The 19,302-nt window shown below is 41.8% G+C and overlaps 1 protein-coding gene across 3 annotated transcripts in view; it reads right to left on the reverse strand.

Annotated features, from left to right (window-relative positions):
- Positions 1 to 5,152: 5,152 nt before the first annotated feature.
- Positions 5,153 to 19,302, reverse strand: part of LOC109042662 (Dpr-interacting protein beta) — a 404,914-nt gene continuing 390,764 nt past the window's right edge. For all 3 annotated transcript variants that reach the window (XM_019059547.2, XM_019059546.2, XM_019059545.2), the window contains exon 9: positions 5,153 to 7,803. In XM_019059547.2, coding sequence (XP_018915092.1) covers positions 7,565 to 7,803 — 239 coding nt within the window. In that variant the 3' untranslated portion in view covers positions 5,153 to 7,564. The remainder of the gene's footprint in view (positions 7,804 to 19,302) is intronic.

A 19,302-nucleotide genomic window follows, 5' to 3' on the forward strand; every position in this document is an offset into this window, starting at 1 on the left:
AATTACGATATGGTTAACGATCTGCAAGCGGATTATGACCGCCTTAACGCGAAGCAAGCGTTTTTAGCCAATGCTTACGCTAAATATATCTCACAACCAGTTGAATTCAACGGTCAAGGAAAAGTAGAGATATTGAGCTCAAATGAGATGGAGACAAGTCTACCAGGATTGAATAAAGCGGACAAGATAGGAGAAAAAAAAAGAAATGGTAACTAAAAAACATGGAGAAAATAGGTATTGCTTCCCGCCGCGAAAAATGGCGACGATACCCATGGGGCAGCGCGGGCCTTGCCAATGGTACATAAGTAACATGGCCGATGGAAAACAACGGGAAAGAGCGTACACTACTGACGTGGTAAACACTCAAAACCATGGTTGTTGCTCCGGTGGATCCGCGAGAATTAGATGTGCCTCACTGAAAATCTAGTGTGCGTCTCTATTTGTCTCTGCAGGAGACGGACCATTGCGAGTTCACGCCCAGTGCCGCACCATCGCGCCTTCCATTTTGCAGACGCAACACGGGCATCCATGAAGCACGAATAGTTGTATTCCTGCGCCGTCGTCAACGCGCGTCCTTTCTCTTCCTCTATTTCCATATTGTATTGGTTTTGATTGCCTCATTTGTAGTGGTGCTTCAAAGGCAACGTAAGCGAAACAGACGGACATGATGTTTCGGGCGAATTAACTTGTTTTTTCCATTACAAAAAAACTAGGATTTTTAAGCAGCATACATATAAGCCAATTTTTTTCAAACTTTGAACAAACAAAAAATATTGAAGTAGGGAAAACAAACGGAGGAGAAACTGATGAAATGAGGCTTTATTTTCAACGTAACTTTTCATATTGTACACTTGCATAAATGGCACCAAAACGCGAGGAATAACAATACAAAGACATAACAGCAAAATTCACACCAGGATGCGAATCAGATGCCCAGATCGAGGGTATGTACACATCAATCCATCATTAAATGAAGTTGGTTACTGTTCGCTCTAACAAAGATTGTATGGATTTTGGGTTGTCGTTATATACATATTTACAAGGACAAAGTATAGACGGTAAAATAATATTGAGAATTATTCAGACAAAACTGCAGGATTATGGAAATCGTAAGCCAAAACAGAAAAAAATCTGACAGAGAGTACAAATTGCATTGTTTTCGAGGTTGATGTGTAGAACGCAGTAGGATTTCTTATTTTTTACTTGAAACTAGTCTTGAAGTTTAAACTGCCCTTGGAAGCGTTAAAATGAACGATCTGAACTTGCAGCAGAGAACCACTTCTGAAAAATAGTGAAAAACTTATGTTCCATCATTATTAAATCTGTAACTATTCGTTAATAATTTAAGCTTTGTTCCACATGGTAACATGTACATGTAGCAAATCCCTATTGCATGTATTTTTTCCAGAGTTTTGTGTCTCATTAGCTTCCACATGAACCTCAATTTGATGGTCAAATTGACTGCCCAAAAAACCCACTCTTTTGAAAAGGCTTTTAAACTTTCCGGAAAGAATTAAAGCATTGAAACTCTACGATGAACGTTTCTTTTAGGCCTTGTAAACTTATTTCCTTCAAATATTTGCTTTACGGCTCAAGTTCTTAGTTCCCATTATGAAAAAATAGTTTATTTTTTTGCAGAATTGCTATTAGTGTAATTTTGTCTTGTTCCTCAGCTTTCTAGAGGTACGATTAAGAATATTGGACTGTTATAAACTATCACTACCAATTCTCTTCTCAATTTTCATAATTTTTAAACGAAGCCTCGCCAAATGTCTAGCAAAATTTAATGCAATAGCATCCTTCGAACATTTTTGTTAATTAGTGGGAGACTACAAAATGACCACGAGCGCGGATTCGCTACCGGCGAATGATTTATTGGAAAAGCATGTAGTTTTGCACTCATAATCATCCGAGTAAAGTGCATAATAACACCAATTCCTGTTGCTTCGCTACAATAGAAATGGAGGTACAAAGTAAGGTTGGATACCTTTTAATTGGCCTACGAAACAGATTTGTTATTGCTTACTCTCAATCTTTTTGTTTCAACATTCCAGATTAGAAGACTTCTATGTAGTGACGACTCTCGACTGCACTTAGGTCCGGCTTAATGTCTCTTATTGGCCGACGGTGCAGTTCATCGACGGATAATGGTGTCTCGATGATAAAGCGGACAGCATTTAAGCTTCAGGAGCAGAGATGTTGAAACCTCGCAGTTAAGATACGCATTCCTGCAGTCAAAACATTGATACGTCACAGTATCTCAAATAATAGTCAATTTCTCCGTGTCATCTCTCCGACTCATAAGATTAGATATTATAGATAGGTATTTCATATTTTCAGGGTGGCTCTATAATGTGGGCTTTGGTCAGATATTTAAAGTGCAAAACTAGCGACTCAGTATACTGGCAAATTATATCGAACACCATCTAATTGGGCCGGTAAAGTGGGAAATGTAAGGAAAGTGTTAAAAATAAAATAAGGTTAGTGCATTGTTTTTTATTTTATGACCGAAGTTTGCCCATTTTTGAGAATACAACGGTGGATGAACAAGTTCAGTTTTATCTGTCATGTGTTACTGTAGGAAATGGAAGTTGAACAATATTTGTTTTTACGAGGTGTGTACTTATTGAATTCACTAATGTATCAATTAATTTTATCAAAATTCATTTGTACTTCATCTTTAAATTTTCTGATCTGTATATTCGGACAGACTTGGCCGAATCGGCCTGACTGGATTTTACAAATTATAAAGAACTTCCTCATAGGATTTGTGTTTCTTGATTTTTTGTTTAAAAATATAAATAGGGCGAAATTAACACAGTTTTTATGTGATTTGGCTGATCCTGATTCAAAAGTATTATAGTAAAATGCAGATCCTTGACAACGCATTTGCAAAATCGTGACAAATTAGGTTGGTTCACAATTGTATGAAGAGGCCAACCGACGGTTTTTAGAGGGACTACAACTCTGTGCCTTCTTGCATTCTATGAGAAAGCATCCCGACTCACGAAACCCTTTACCTAAGTTCTAGCCACACGTATAGTATAATTTGTTTATGGAGTTGTGAGATAATAATGATGCAATCGTTGCCTCTGCACAATATTGCATGGAAAGGAGAGGTTTACGATAATCGTATGAACTTATGCAAATATTGTGAACATATTCAAACAGGAAAGATTATTGCGAAACGAGTGACCTCCATTTTTAAACATGCTCAAGAATGTTTCCAACGATATTGAGTTGGTTTCAGGACATTCCGTCAACGACGTTTCATCGGCGCACCTGTTTTATCCGGTAGTTTACGTCCACGCGCACAGTGAGCAAAACTGACTTGGTCCGAGCGTCCTAGTTTAGTTCGTATTTAAAATTATATTGACAATATCGAAATGAGAAAATTGAGTGAGACGGAGGTGTTTATGGTAGCTCATATTTCAAATGAAATGAAACTTTCTTCTTATGATTCATCTTTTCAATTGTCATTTGGTGAATATTTGGTATCATTTCTAGCCTTAAAGTGTTCGATACAAAATATACCTTATAAATACCTTTCATAAAAAAAAATTGTATTATTCCTTTATTTTAAAAACATCTACATTCTTAAAACGTGGCAAATACTTGTAAAACCTTTGAGCGTAGTCATATTAGAAAGAAACTATACGAAATGAACAAAAGAAAGAGAAAAAACCAAGAAGCACGCAGTCTTTGGTTTTAACCCATTTGGACACCGATCTTTCAGAGTCACATCCGTCCAATTTATGAGCGTTTGGTTGCGCGTACATCCCGCTGCAGTATACAGTAAATGTCCCAAATATGAAAGAAAAAATTAAAGTGCTTTGGAAATCATTAAGTTTGACACAGAGCCACCTTCACACGTCATGCACATCATAATATGAAATGAGGGAGCTATTTATGCACAAGACTCAGTGAGTCACACCAATGATGAGCCGTAGCTCGAGACGCGTCTGCCGCCAAAATAGCTGGTTAATAATTTTTTTCATAGACATAATATTTTCCTTAGATACATATTTTTTTTTCATCAATTTAAATGAGAATAATCCAAGCAGAGTGTGCAAACATTTCAAAATCATGAGTTGAAAAACGCTGACTCCACTAGTTTAAATATTAGAGCCTAACACAGAGCGGAGCGGCGCGTGCTGCCATGCCAGCGCAAAACGCGCACTGGCGCCTACAAACCTAAGTGGATACTTCACGCATTACGCAATGCTTGAAGTATCCATTTAGGTTTGTAGGCGCCGATGTGCGTTCAGCGCTGGCTGGCGGGCCGCCCGCTGCGCCACAGCGTGCCACGGCGCCTCAAGCAACTATTTCGCAACAGAAGTGTGTTGCAAAGTAACATACGAAATTGGAGGCGCTCCAACATAATAAAAATGACAAGATCCTTTAAGGTACGGAGCTCTCCTCGCTAAATAAATGAAGATACTACGGCACAAAAAGAGAGCGGTAGTCTAAAAACTCACTAACAATAACTCCTGGCATCCGTATTTAATAACGTTCAGCATAATTTTTGAATTTCATCAGAGAAAAAAAGGACTGATTTAGGCAGAAAAATTCTTGAGTATGCAGTCAAGAGACTTTATTTTGAATCAAGAAGATAAGAGCTGAATGAAAGCGAGGTTTTGGCTTGATGCAAGTGAATTATCTTGTTATAAAAGCATCTTTTCTTCTTAAAGTAGAATTAATTTCTTTATTGATTCAAAAGGAAATCTTCTCGGCGGTAAATTTGAGTATATTTCTGCTTGAATCAAGTCTTTTTTTCCTCCCATGAAGTTCAAAAATCATGCTAAACGTTATTGAATACAGATACTGGGACTTGGTAAGTTTTCAGACTACCGCTCTCTTTTTGTCGTCATCACTCGATTTGATTTGCGAGGAAACTTCGTGCTTTTAATAGATGCCATCAATCATGATACTTTCGGGTGCCTTCGACTGGTATGATACTGTGCAACACCTCCGTGGCGAAATAGTAGCTCGAAGCGCCTCGGCACGTCGCGAAGTTACCAAGCACAGGAAAAATCTAAGAGCCTTCAGCTGGGGCGATTCAAAAGGTTATCCGGTTCCAGGTATAACGAGATATGATTTTCTTGAAAGATTATTCAGTCCTGTCATAAAGGCGTGAAGAGGTCTATGAATTTTCCATCATGGAATTCACGCTCCCCCGTGTTTACCAAAAATCTCAAGTATATATTTTTCTCTGTTGGACCAAACAAACAAAACAAAAAACACAAGCGAACCCTCATTCTTACAAAAGATTATACATTTACATCTAAACGCGTCGTGAGGAATTTTCTTTGGTATTTACAGGTACACCAATTCACTTTGGGTCTCAATTGGTGAGTGGACCAAAACTCCTCTGCCTAAAGAACGCTTAGACGTAACGTACACTACTAGAAAAAACAGGTGCGCAGACAAAAAATCGTTGAAGAAATGTCTCATAACCATTGAGGTAATCATCTATTACTTATATTTTTTTTTCTTAGTAGGTACCGGCTTGAAAATTATGAGAAAGTTACGAAGAGACTTCTTTCGCCAAGCAACCCAAGTACACACCGATCAAACTTAAAACTTTGGTTGCAAATGAAATCCGAGAGTGTGGTCGATACAACAGGAGGTGCTATAGTCCAGGTGCCTGGTAAGTCTACCTGGAATTTCACTTTGCACTGCTACTTTATTGGCCTACTTCATGTTTTTTGGGTCGCTGAATCCGAATCTGAAGTTTCCTTACACGCATCTGGAGAGCATTTGCCGGTGTTTTGAAAAACTAGCTTATAAAGGCCCTTTCTTGCGGTTTTTTTAAAATTGTGACTATGGATGTGATAAAATACCGGATTTGGTTAATGTTTTGAATAGCTGACGTCCGTTGGAAGAAAATGGTATATAAATATGCTAGGTAAGCTCAAAAATTAAGGAGCTTCGAAATTTGAAACGCTGCGGAACTTGGCGGACGGCGGAGAGCCTTACCGCGCTGATGGGTGCGCCGCGAAAACGTGAATGGGCGCGATGTTCACGCCGCTGTTCACGGTGCTAGGTTTGCCTAGCATATGTGTACACCATTTTCTTCAAAATTACGTCAGCTATTCAAAACATGTACTTAATTTGGGATTTATTCCCATCCGTAGTCGCTATTTTAAGAAAACCGCAAAAAAAGGCCTTTTTAAGCGGCTGCAAATGCTCACCTGATACGTTTATGGAAACTTCAGATTCGAATTCAGCGACCCAAAAATCATACAGTAGGCCAAAAAATAGCTATGTACCCAAAATTCCAAGTAGCCTTCTTATTAGCTACCAGGCGCGTGGGCTACTATGATTTTGGACTGGTCGAGAGAATGAGATGATAAAAGGTGTGTTCAAGAATGATCACTGATGAATGTAAATCAAGTTTTGTGATTGGAAATTAGGTTATGACGTTCTGAAATAGCCGTGAAAATGAATCGCGTTCATTTCCATTCTCGTTCCTGAAATGTTTCACCGCCACTAATGTGCCTTACTCGACCTTCAGCGACCAAGCGGCGCTCAAAAATCGTCTGTCCGTAATAGGCAATGATATCTTTTTTATTTAGGTAAATATAAGTTTTATTTTTGTTCATACTTGACTAGTGCCTTCACCTAAAGATATTTTTGTCAAAACCAGCTAGTTACAGGTGCAATTAGTTATAGTTCCTGGAAACGTGTCTTTCCACTCTGCCTACGTGTAGGAATTTTGAACGCTTACATTTTACTACCTTTATAAGTTTCCCTTATGTTTCCTTAAAATAAGAATACACTTTAACTGCTACTTTTATGAGTTCACCGAATGTTTTGTCATCAGTATCCAAGTCATACGCTGATAGTTTGTAAGGCAAGCAGTGAATAGATTGTAAGTTTCCAGGTAAAAACGGATAAGTTACTTAAAAGTAACAAAAATGCAGATTTATCGCTGATTTATAGCTTGGGAATTTGGTACGTTTAAATCGTTCTTAATTTTCAAGGTTCTGTGTAAAAACTCAGAATTTACAGATAAACCGCGTTCTTTTAACTGAAGAAAATAATGTCAAGTTCTCATGGTTTTTCATGTCGTGAGTCGACAAAGCTTGGCCGTCGTGCGGTATGACTACAGCTGCGATAAAACTGTAGATTTGTCGATGATTTATAGCTTGTGAATTTGGTACACTTAAGTCGTTCTTAATTTTCAAGGTTCTGTGTAAAAACTCAGAGTTTACAGATAAGCCGCGTTCTTTTGACTAAAGAAAAAAATGTCAAGTTCTCATGGTTTTCATGTCGTGAGTCGACAAAGCTTGGCCGTCGTGCGGTATGACTACAGCTGCGATAAAACTGTATATTTGTCGATGATTTATAGCTTGTGAATTTGGTACATTTAAGTCGTTCTTAATTTTCAAGGTCCTGTGTAAAAACTCAGAATTTACAGATAAACCGCGTTCTTTTGACTAAAGAAAAAAATGTCAAGTTTTCATGGTTTTCATGTCGTGAGTCGACAAAGCTCGGCCGTCGTGCGGTATGACTACAGCTGCGATGCGACGGGAATCCTGGCAGGACGGTGACGCACGGGTTACCAGGCTGCGCTGGTCGACCACCGGACGACGTAGGAGAGGACCAGTGCGAGGAGGAGCGTCCTCGGGGCGGTGTGCGAAGCGCCGGCGCCCGGGCTCCGGTGCTGCTTGCGGGCGTAGTCCGACTCGTTCATCGGCTCCGGGTAGGACCCGTGCAGCTCGTTGAACACGTTGCTGCCTCCGTCGATCGAGTTGTCGCGGATCTCCTCCGAGACTTTGTTGCCCTCGACCTCCACCTCTGTCGACAGAAAAACCATACAGTATGTTACCAACAACGAGAGGTAAAGACTGAACATAAAGGTAATGATAAGGACACATAGCGGTAAGGTAGCAGTTACGGTAGGTAATAGTGGACGGGGGCTCTGGAACACCCGAGGTATCTGGAGTGAAAACGCTCGTCCTGTGGTTTGGAACATCGATTCCCTGGTAGGAACCTGGGTACCAAGAACATAGAGTACATAGAGTCGTAATCTAAGTGGGAGAGCTGGCGCCACTTTTAAGCATTTTCCATGTCCCGAATTCCGAGACTCCTGTGTGACGCCGGGTCACTTTTTCGATACATAATCGATTTTTTGCGATACGCGGGTACCCAGCCATCCGATGACAACAACAACAAAGGAGATAGGGATTACCACGTATTCCACACCACCATTTTGGATCGAAAATGTATCGAAAAAGCGACCCGAACTCGGCGCACACCGGGCTCGGACATCGTCGAGCAGAACATGGCGCCAGCTCTCCCATTTACATTACGACTCTATGTACTCTATGACCAAGAAGCAACCAGTCCATGGTTGGGAGAGCAAAAACACATCCCCCTTAAGCACCTACTCAGTGCGAAGCAGAGAAACCTGCGCAACTGGTCAGTGCAAAGGAGAGAGATGTTTTCTCTACTGAGCAACTAGCTAGTGCTTAGGTACGGAAACATGGCTCTCTCAAGCACCGACTAGTTGCTCGGGAGAGAAAACATTTCTATCGAAAGAAAGTTTCAAGTTTAGAGTATCCAGTTTTCACGTTCCTTCTTACGAGCGAATTAAAAGACATTCTCTGTATGTACACGGTTTAATTTAACTTATCTTTTGTATGTACAGTGCTAATCGTGTCTAATCTTAAGTATTTGTCTAATTTTAAGTAATTAGACAATTGTCTTTGTAGATAGTTAGCCCCCAGCATTCGGGCAAAACGTTTAAATGCAACTCCTGTAAGAGACAATTCACACGAGCTGAGAAATTATTGGCTCATGAGGGGGCGCGCCACAAGGGAGAATTTTTAACTTGTCCCACGTGTTTGAAAACATTTTCTTATAGAACGAGTTTGGAGAAGCATATTAAACAACAGCTATATTTTTAAGATTACATTAAGTTCTTCTCATGTTCTCATCTTCTTCACCTATATCACTCATTTATCATTAGTAGTTAGCTATCTCTAAGATATATATGTTTCATATTCTTAAGCTAAATGTGCTAAATTTGTATTTCCTAAGACGTGCTAATGAATGTTAAATGACGTGTTAAATAATAAAAAAAAAAAAAAAAAAAATAAAGAAAATTCAAGTTCCTGTATTAACATCTTTCAGATCTCAGTGCAGAACTTCGTGCAGAACTATGTTAGTAGCATCTCATCTGTGATATGTATTCGAGTCGAATGTGTGTGTGATATGTGTCAACGGAGAGGGAAGAAATGTTCTCTTTTCCTAAACAACTAGTTTATTCGAGGCTCAAGGCTGTTATTCAGTTATCACGTTCATATGAATGTGTCCATACTTCACCTTTAATTTGCATTCGCTGTGATATTTTAGAAATTGTAAGAGTTGATAGCGTTTTTAGAACAAGTATTATCACGAAAAATGTCCGACTTAGTCATTCCATACAGTGTCCTATGTGACGTAACATTCAATAAAGGATTCTCCATTCAGGATACTTCAAAAATAAAATGTTCGCTCCTCTCAGATGAGGCAATTGAATTCATAGCTGCTAAACTACGAAATAGTTGGTTGAGAAGCCATGCTGAGAAGAAAGAAAAATATTTCCCTGGGAAACTTCGTCACTACAAATACGAACACTTTTTTCGATCGTCTGAATATAGCCAAAGATTTTATACACTCTCATCCCTCTGAGTGGACTCAGCTGGAAACTTTCAATTCAGCTTTGAAAGTAGTTAGAATAAGTATGAAAGCAATCAATGATGCTGCCGAGAGAGCGGTGACATTAATGACGGCTTTCAACAAAGCCATCACTACGAAAGAGGACCAAAAGCAATTTTCGCTCCTCGGTGTGAAGGTAAATTTGAAAAAATACCCTTCAGCCAGCAAAAAATTTTTGTTGTAGGTAACTCCAAAATTGTGTCCAAAAATGTGTTGTGTACCAGTACTTACTGCCAATCCTGATTGGAGATCAGCGACTGACGTTCGAAGCATTCACTACGATCTTAACGAGAGTAGAAGCCATATTGAATTCAAGCCCCTTGTGTGCCCTTTCGGATGCCCCCCAAGAAATTTATGTCTTGACTCCGGGTCATTTTTTGATCGGAGCCCCTTCTTGTAGCACGGGTAGAACGCGATCTTTCATGAAGTATCCCTCAACCGGCTGTCACGCTGGGAACTATTGACACGACTTCCGCAGTCATTCTGGAAGCGCTGGCGGCGTGATTATCTACACACTCTTCAGCAACGCGTCTAGTGGAATGTTCCCACGCGGAACCTGGCTATCGGAGATCTTGTCGTTACCCGAACTGTCCTCCGACACACTGGACGCTCCCCCGCGTCCTCGAACTTTGCCCAGGACGAGACAATGTGGTTCGTGCTGGGAAGGTGCGGACATCGAACGCCGAGTACACGCGCCCGTTCGACAAATTGTGCTCCCTTCCCGCGGCCACCGCCAAGGAGAAAAACGAGGACCACGGTGGCCGACTGCAAGTTGAGCGGCCAGTCGCCTCCTGAAGTCAGTATGAACTCTCTACGCGTCCCCGAAGAGAAACTTAAGACCCTAGACGGCCCTCGCAAGGTCTCGGATAAAATAATAAACGGTTATTTATACATTCTACTGTGTCTTCTGTGAATTGCTCCCTAGCCCCGTTCAGTTTTGTGGATCCGTTAGTGTGGTCCGTTTTTCGGGAGAAGGGTTTTTCGGCGGCCTCAAAAGGTTTTAGCTCTGGCACGGAAACGTGTTGAGTTCGTTCTAGTGCCATATTTTGATTTTTTGGCCGAACACTGGTCCTTGGCAATTTTGGAGTTAAAGAGTCCTCCCGAACTTATTCAACATTCGCAGGAATCAAAGGATTTACCAAAAAAACATGCTTTGCAGGAACCAAAGGATTTACGAAAACAGATTAAGTGGTTTGACAGTCTCGTCCGTTACTCTAGTTGAAACACGCATCATTTGAAGGCTCTTGCAGCTTATTGGTTGCAAGAAAGATCTATAGTGTCGTGGCCGGTACAAGTTGAGTCCGAGCCAAGGCAAAAAAATTCAGTTGACTGCGGGGTCTGTGTTTGCCTTCGCGCACTTACTGCCGTAGATCCGAACTACACCCTCAACGTTGAGTCTAAGGAGTGTATGCTAAAGGAAGGCAAGTTCGTAAGACGCGTTTTGTTGGAAGGCGCCCTGAAACCCTCGTCCCCGACGGAACCCTGTTTGGACCCCCAAATAATCATCAGATATCGAGTGTTTAATCCGTCCGATATTAATCCTGAGTAGCTTATAGTGCCCTCCATAAATTCTCTCTCAGCTGGAACACTAGTAGGGTTTGTAAAACTCGTCACCCCTTCCGCCTGCGACTCAGGGATGACTCCAGAATTAGCATCAAACCTGGAGAAATTATCCATTTTTAGAACCTTTTGACACCCCTTCCAGCCCTTGATCAAGCATGAATAAATTTAACAGAACCCCTCTTGAAACTAGATTTGAACTTGGATTTCTAGATCCCATTTTTTCATAATTTTTTTTGAAAATTTTGGTGTGGGGTATGTTCGGTATCGAAGCCCATTCTACCTCTAATAGTTTCAATTTCAGCCGGTAGATCGCGGTGAGATCACCAGTCTGAAAGCTAGTAAAATTGCACTCGAGTTGTTTCTTGATTTTTCCCATTTTTCGCCCTGATCTTTTTCGCACTGCAAAAAGCCTGCAGTTTTGATCTCACTATTTGTCTATTGCCTGTTGTCTTTTGAGTGTTTTTTAGGTGGCACGTTTTTGATCCTATTTTTCGCGAGAATTGGCGACCGTTTAGTTTTGATTGCCCGCGACCACTGATTCCTCCTAATCAATGTCTCTGGGACGAGATAGGTAGAGTGAGATTCCCAACCCGGCGATAGCTGGATTAAAGGCAAGTTGCGCCTATCTATCTATTGTCATCTCTATTAAGAGAGGCCCGGCCCGGCCCGATCGGACACTGTTGCCTGAGCACGTGCTCCGCGTTTCGTCAGTATTTTCCGATCAATCCAGGAGTCCTCAAGCCAAAGCTAATAGGGCATGTTAAGCCTATGGTTTTGAACCTATGAGTAAACTCCTCGGAGCGATCTTTTGAGTCAATGTTTGAGAGACGCTGAACAGACTAAGAAGACTACAAAGGCAAGACTAAAAAGGCATGTTGCGCCTAGGGTCTTGAACCTATAAGAAATCACCTCAAGTGCGACCACCCCCCCCCCCCCTTTGAATGCTCGCGAATCCTCGCGAGTGTTAACAGGTGGACCACGTTGCGGTCACCTAAAGCCGATTTTTTGTACAGGGCTGCTAAGGAGAGCGTAAGTCCAGAAAACGTTGTTGCGGTTCCTGGCACTTATATTGAGTTCTTTATTCGTCATAGTCTGGGGGAGGAAAATACGCGTCTCTTTTATGAAGTTTAGTCAGTCTGCCATGTTGCGGCATCTTCCCACCTTTCCCGCTTGTTTCACGTCGCCTCACCTGCGCTCGTCACCTCGCATTAATTATGGCTCCGATCAATGATACTAAAACCAAAAAATTTCTCCCTCTCCGAAATTTCATCCTACAAACCATAGAAAAGGGACATACCAAGGCGTCTGGGGCGATTGACTTCGGCTTCAGGGTAATGGCGATACTGTCCCCTGACACGCAAAAAAAAAGTTTCACTAGCCCACATTCTGGCAATCGCAGCCGAAAAGAAGTCAGATACTGAAACTGCACAACTTGTAGAAGACATTGTCAAAGATGTTCCAACAGAAGACCCAGCCAATTTGCCTGAAAAGGTGCAAAACCCATCTGTCTCTGCTGAACAACCAGGTGCAGGTGGTTCCAATGATAATAAGGAAGCTAAAACTGCAGGTGCAGGTGGCTCCAATGATGATAAGGAAGCAAATAAATTTGATGATTTCGAGGATGAGCTTTTACAAGAGCGTTCCTGGCCGGAGCGGCGGCAGCCGCAGCGCAGTCCTACAAACGAGAATGATAATATGTTTAATATTTCATCTAAAAAGGGTATTCTAATCGAACGTAAATTGACTCGCAAGTCTGCCAATACTTTAGCGCCCATTTAAGTATTAGTTAAGCCATTTTGTTCGACCTAACCCCGACCCCCTTAAGGCCACCGGTAAGCCAACCTATCCGCACCTTTTTGAATTGCACGAGCGTAACACAGGTTGTTTCCTATGTTTTAAACCAGAAACTACAAAAATGAGCCGGCAGTTTGAAAAGTACCATAAAAATGAGTCGGTGGTGTTATCTAAATCCAACACTCTTCGGAATTTACCATAATCGATGGGAAGGTAGCTCAATTTGTGACGGATACAACAGCTGCATTCAACTGCAATACCTGTGTCACTAAACTTTCGGAGATGAATAACCTTGTGGCGCCATCGCCACCAGCCAATCAGAGCGAAGCCCTTCGTGCTTTCCCGCGCTCCCGCCCATGTAAATATATGCGGTCGCGAGCTCTGATCATCATCATTCTCTTTCACAGGTTCTCTCAGACGCCGGACGCTCCAGCTCCCGACTCTCCTGCAGCACTCGACCGCTCTGCGCTTAAGCACTGTGTTTTCTTTCTGATTGTGAACGTAAAGTACTTGATCTCACTTAAGCTGGCCTTTCCTATTTATTTAACAGATGAGACTGCATGAGCCCTGAGTGCTCTTTGTTCTAGTATTCTTGTGTATTTTTCCCATTTGCAGGATTGTTCCGTTACCTGTTATCTTATCTCTGTGCCTATTTGGGCCATTTTGTTACACATGCTGTCATTATGTGAATAAGTATTTTATTTTAAGGAATCTCACTATTCTGGCATTGAAGCCTGGAGAGTTAACTGTTCTGAAGCCCTTGAGGCATGATTGTTTTCTCAGTATTAGTTATGAGACCAGTTTTGTTCTCTAGTTGGAAACCGTGCACATGGCTGTTATCTGTCTTTGGCCTGCGTCCTTCTGACCAGGCAACATTACTTTTGTTTCTTACCTTCCACGGTTGCACCAACCTGTTATTTCAAAAGTAGATTTCTCTGAGCCTTCTGCTCTATCGAATGTGGAACCATTTTGAGTTTACCAAGCATCAAGTTAGGTTTCATTCCTGTTTCTTTGCACTAAACAAATTCGATATTTCAACAGGGTTTTTCCATAGGATCTAGGATCATGCGGATCCCGTGCTGATTTAGATTGCTATCCTGTGCTGATTTAGATTGCTAATTATTTTTCTGAACTAAACCTCTGGACCTGCTTCACTGGAAGTTTGCACTTGTTAGACTCAAGCTTCTTCTTCTCGTTGGATTCTCATCATTTAGTCTCACCGCCAGCTGAGTTTATCTAGGGCAGAAAAATTTAGATACAACCAAAAAAAAACCCAGGTTATAAGTTAAAAACTTCGTTGCTCTCATAAAAATGCTTAAAAATAAGGAAATTAACATTTTAAGCAGCTTACCAAGTCATAACCTATCCCCTTCGAAATACTCGCCAGCTTTGTCGATGCATTTTTGCCGCACCGTTTCTTCAATTGGGAGAAACACTGTAGAAAATCCTCAGGTTTGAATGATCGCAATTCCTTCAAGGTGAAACTTTCAATCGCGAATATTAGAATGGTGTTCTGAGACGATTAAGCGAAAATGTCCGCAGAAAAAGGCCTGAGCTTTGGAGAGAGAATTCCTGCTTTCTGCATCACGATAATGCACCTGCCCATGCATCCCTCCAAATTGGCGAATTTTGTGCAAAGAATGCCATGAGTGTCCTCCCTCATCCCCCTCATTCACCTAACCTGGCTCCGTGTGATTTTTTCTTATTTCCACGACTTAAATCTACCTTGAAAGGTCGACGTTTTCATCTTTTTGTTCCAACTTTAAGAAGTTTGTAGTCAATCGTAGTGTCCTTTTGCCATCTTTGAGTCCTATCGGACCACAGCCAATTTGTTTAGACCCAACTCACTCTGAGTGGAATCTAAATCAGCCCAATATCCGAAAATATCTGTGATAATATGTCAAGTGCTCGAAATATCTGTGATTCTGTGATAGCTTTCAAGGCCACCGAGCCTTCCCAATAACGTTTGTCTATATTCAATTTTGTCGTTGATCTTATATTGCCTGCAATACCTAAATTTATTTTGTAGTATATTTTCTTTTGGCCCTTTGCCTCTATCTCAACTCTATTCACGCTTCCCACCATCTAGTTTTTTGAGAGATATGTATCGGCTCACCTGACTCCGAAATTGTCATATTCCCTAACTCACCCTGACCTTTAAACAAAATTTCCATCTACACAGTTTTATTGAAAATGAAGGGCTTAGGGTACAAGGCGCATAAGTGCAGTTTTTGCTATTTCAAGAAAAATGTGTTCGAAGTTTCGAATTCACAAGAATCCTAAGGGCGGAAAGAGAGTTCCAACTGACTTTTTATTGTTCAAATACATATTTGAATTTTGGAACGAATTTTACACGGAATTTGCGTTCAGACTAGTTTTACTTGAAGTCACTAATATCTCAATTTTTTCAAAAACTGCACTTATGAGCCTTGCCCTCCGAGCCCCTCAAATAAAAAGACGCTCCCTTTCGCTAGAATTTTTTAGAGAGATATATCAGAAATTCCCTAATTTATCCCAGTCACCGCGATTTTTCATGATTTTCTCGGTTTTCAAACCGCCGGATACCCTGCATTTTCACAAGCCATCTTTGCATTTGTCAAATAAAGATTATTATCAATCTGTTATTTATTAAATTTCGAGTGTTTTAACATAAAAATCTCACTGCCAGTGATTTAGGCGGCATTCACACGAGGACTTTTAAGCATTGAATTACTAGAAATGGACAAAAAAAATTCCGTCTGTATTTTCCGAAAGCAAAGTTTTCAGGGTCGTAGAGCAAACCCCTGACTTGCCGAGGTTGCCCCTAACCGTTTATCAATAAATTATTTATTGAATTTTAGGGTTTCTGAACACAAGAATCTCCTTTCCAGTGTTTTAGGCGATATTTACACGAAAACTTTTAAGCACTGAGTTACTAAAAATGAGCAAAAAAAACTTCCTTATTCTTTTTCCGAAAGCTAAATTGTTAAGATCCCAGAGCGAAACCCTGACTTCTCGCGGTTTCCCCTAACCGTTCAAGAACTTGTCATCCTGTGTAAGTACCAACAGGATTGTATCCTCCCGTCTTGGGGACATGAGACCGAGCCGGGGCTGGCGGCACTACTCTCAGCCGAGGCCGACTGCATCTCCGCTCCGCTCGGGTCCCTTTTTATGCAAGGAGCGTGCTTGACAATCCCTGAAATCCCGGCGTCAAGCACCGGAGCGGAATAAATTACACCGACGAGGGGGTGTGCCCGACTCCGATCCCGACGAACGAAAATAAACAAAGGGATAAAAAAAAGAGTAAATAAATATACTTGCCGCGGGGGCAAATTTGAGGAAATCGCTCGAGTGTTGGATGCAAACCGAGGACGTAATTGAAAGGGAATTAAAAATTAGATGTGCCAGGAGCAGAGAACTCGGAGAGAGAAAGGAGCATTTAATATGGATGATTTTCGATGTGTGTTCGTTAAAGTGATGTATTGGCGCGCGGGGAGAAAACGGGGGTCAAACTACCCCCGCCCGCCTTCGACGCTCCACCAGTCAGCGCGGAAGTGGCCGGGGGGAGAGGGGGGGGGCGAAAAAAGGGAACTGCTATAATGTTAATAACTGTGAAGTCAAAGCTTCACATTCACACTGCCGCGGCGAGGGGATAACGGCGTAAGATCCTTCAGACGTTGCCAAGTTTCTTAGGCGGGCTGGTCACTGAAATCTATTACGAGAGCGTTCGACGAACGGAACATGGAGCTATTCTATTGGTGGAGGCGGGTGGTTGCCATGAAAAAAGGAGGTGGGCAATAGTCTTGACTGACAGGAACCCATGACAGACCGTGTAGATGGTCCGGATGTACTCACGCTTCGTTCCGTTTGCACAACATTCCAGCGTAAGCGCAGTTTACACGCTTGGTGTAATTTACTACGTGTAAAAAAGCTTCAAAATAACGGAGATGTAGAAAAGTGCCAACTTTGAACGATGGTGCCAAAGAGCTACAGTACGGCGGTGCGGCCGGTGCGAGACGCTTTATTAGCGCCTTCAAGTCTGGAGGAATACTTCACACATTGCGCAGAACGGGCGTCGGTGCTAAAGGCTTGTTGGCGCCTGCAAGAGTGCTGGAATACTTCACACATTACGCAGAATGGCTGTCTGTGCTGAACGCTTCTAGGCGCTTACGAGAGTGCCGGAATACTTCACACATTGCGCGTACACCACGGTGCGCACTCTGATCATTGAAAATTCCTAATGTCTCGGTGGCGAACCCACGGCTGTGTAAACAATTTTCAACAGTGGTGAACCGCGAGCCTGCAGCCTGATTATTGAAATTTTAAGTTTGTCGGGTAGCACAGACGACATAGATTAAACGAGGCGTGATTGATCGGCTATGTCTTATCACTGCTTTGTCGTGCTTATGTCGGGTGGAACTAAATTAAAGGCACCTCTTAAGTTTCCGACAGTGTGTCGTCCACTCCACCTGACGAAGGCCTATAACGCACCGATAAGGCATACCCAACCAATCACGCTCCTCTTTGTACCCTATGTCATTTATGTCTACCCGACAAACACAAAGTTTTAACAATCAGGCTGCAAGGCTCCTATTATCGAATGATCGTGGAGCTTTTACACCCCTCTGGGTACAGATGTTTTCCATGGCTTACCAAGGGATTGCTATCTTGCCATTCATGATGAACTAAAGAATCCTGATGTTTCAGGATCCTGCGGTCTGATTATTGAAATTAAGAGACACAGCGATAAGCAAGGAAGCCAAAGAAAACGGAGCGATCTTGTTAGTGAAAGCAGGTGGTTTCAACAATTAACGGAGGTAAGTAATAGATTCAATTAACGGCACACCACGAGAGACTCTTTGGTTAGTTTATCATTTTCTCCTCAGTCTATACCAACCTCCCCTTCCCACCGATGGGATCGCTCTATTATTCCTACGTCCATCGATTTATTCATACACTTCAATTATCAGGCTGCTAACGCAAAACTTATACTCCGTTTTCTATATTGCTTTAAGTAATTAATTAAACAGAAAATATAAAAAAGGCACTTCTTAAAACTTAAGGAATCATCGGTAGGGAAAATGTATTCCTTATACTTCTCTTCATCAGCTCAGATTTATTAACACTTTCAGGCCATAGAGAAAAAAAAGGAGGTGTTTGCATTTCGGGCATCTTGGAATTTTTTGATGACTTGATGACGTAGGTGGGTACAGCTGGGTACAGCGACGTCCCCTTCACGCTGTACCCACCTACGTCATCAAGTCATCAAAAAATTCCAAGATGCCCGAAATGCAAACACCTCATTTTTTTCTCTATGCTTTCAGGCCAACCCGGTCGCCACTTAGATAGGAAGACTTATCTATGGAAGCTGGTTAGAGAAAAAATTAAGCCAACCCTACACATTGTAAAATAACAACTTAATTTGTGGAAAAGGCTTCAAAAAAAACGGCAAAGGATGAACAAAAATCCCGGAACGTTTCAGAATATTAACACTTCTTCTTTTCCGGTTGAAAATGGAAGTGTTAATATTCTGAAATGTTACAGGTTTTTTGTTAATCCTTTGTTGCTGGTTTTTTGTTTTCTGATTTTTTTTGTGTTTTTTTTGCCACCTTTTTTCCAAATTAAGTTGTTATTTTAATAGGTGTATTTTGGCTGATAAAGTTGTTTTCCACCCTACAAATTGTATTGAAGAGGTAGATATTAAATAGATCTGGATGTGTCAAGAATGTATACGTGAATAATTAGCTAAAGGATCGTATACAGCCAAAACCTCAGAAAGTTGGCACAAGAGAATGCAGTGAACGAACAGGAGGAGGAAAAATTCGACAACACCCGAAAATACATAAGGCGTTTCTCCGTAGCACAGCATCACAGGCTAAAGGGTTCAGTCTTTAAATTCAATAGCCTCTCCCTTGGCTGTCGGGGCGACAAGCTCAGAATGCTGATATTGGTGGATATTGGAAGACATCTGTCGTTCCCCTAACCCCCGCCCGAGGGTCCCGCCGAATTTCCCCATACATTGTTTCTCTGCATAGTTCTGCGTGCTCCTCGACGCGGGGGTGCTTTATCGTCTTTTTTAATTCGAGCGGTTCGCGACCCCCGCCCCCTTTCCCACCCCCTCCTTCGTCGGCTCGTAAAAAACGCTTGAGTTGTTCTTTCGCCCGCCCGGCACTTTACTTCCTCATTTTTTCTCCGTAATATGTGGTTCTCGCCGGCCGCGAGAATTTAACGCTTGAGTCGATCGGCGGCCTTTGCCCC

Source organism: Bemisia tabaci, chromosome 6 (genome assembly GCF_918797505.1).
Source record: "Bemisia tabaci chromosome 6, PGI_BMITA_v3".
Classification (NCBI taxonomy): Eukaryota; Metazoa; Arthropoda; class Insecta; order Hemiptera; family Aleyrodidae; genus Bemisia; species Bemisia tabaci.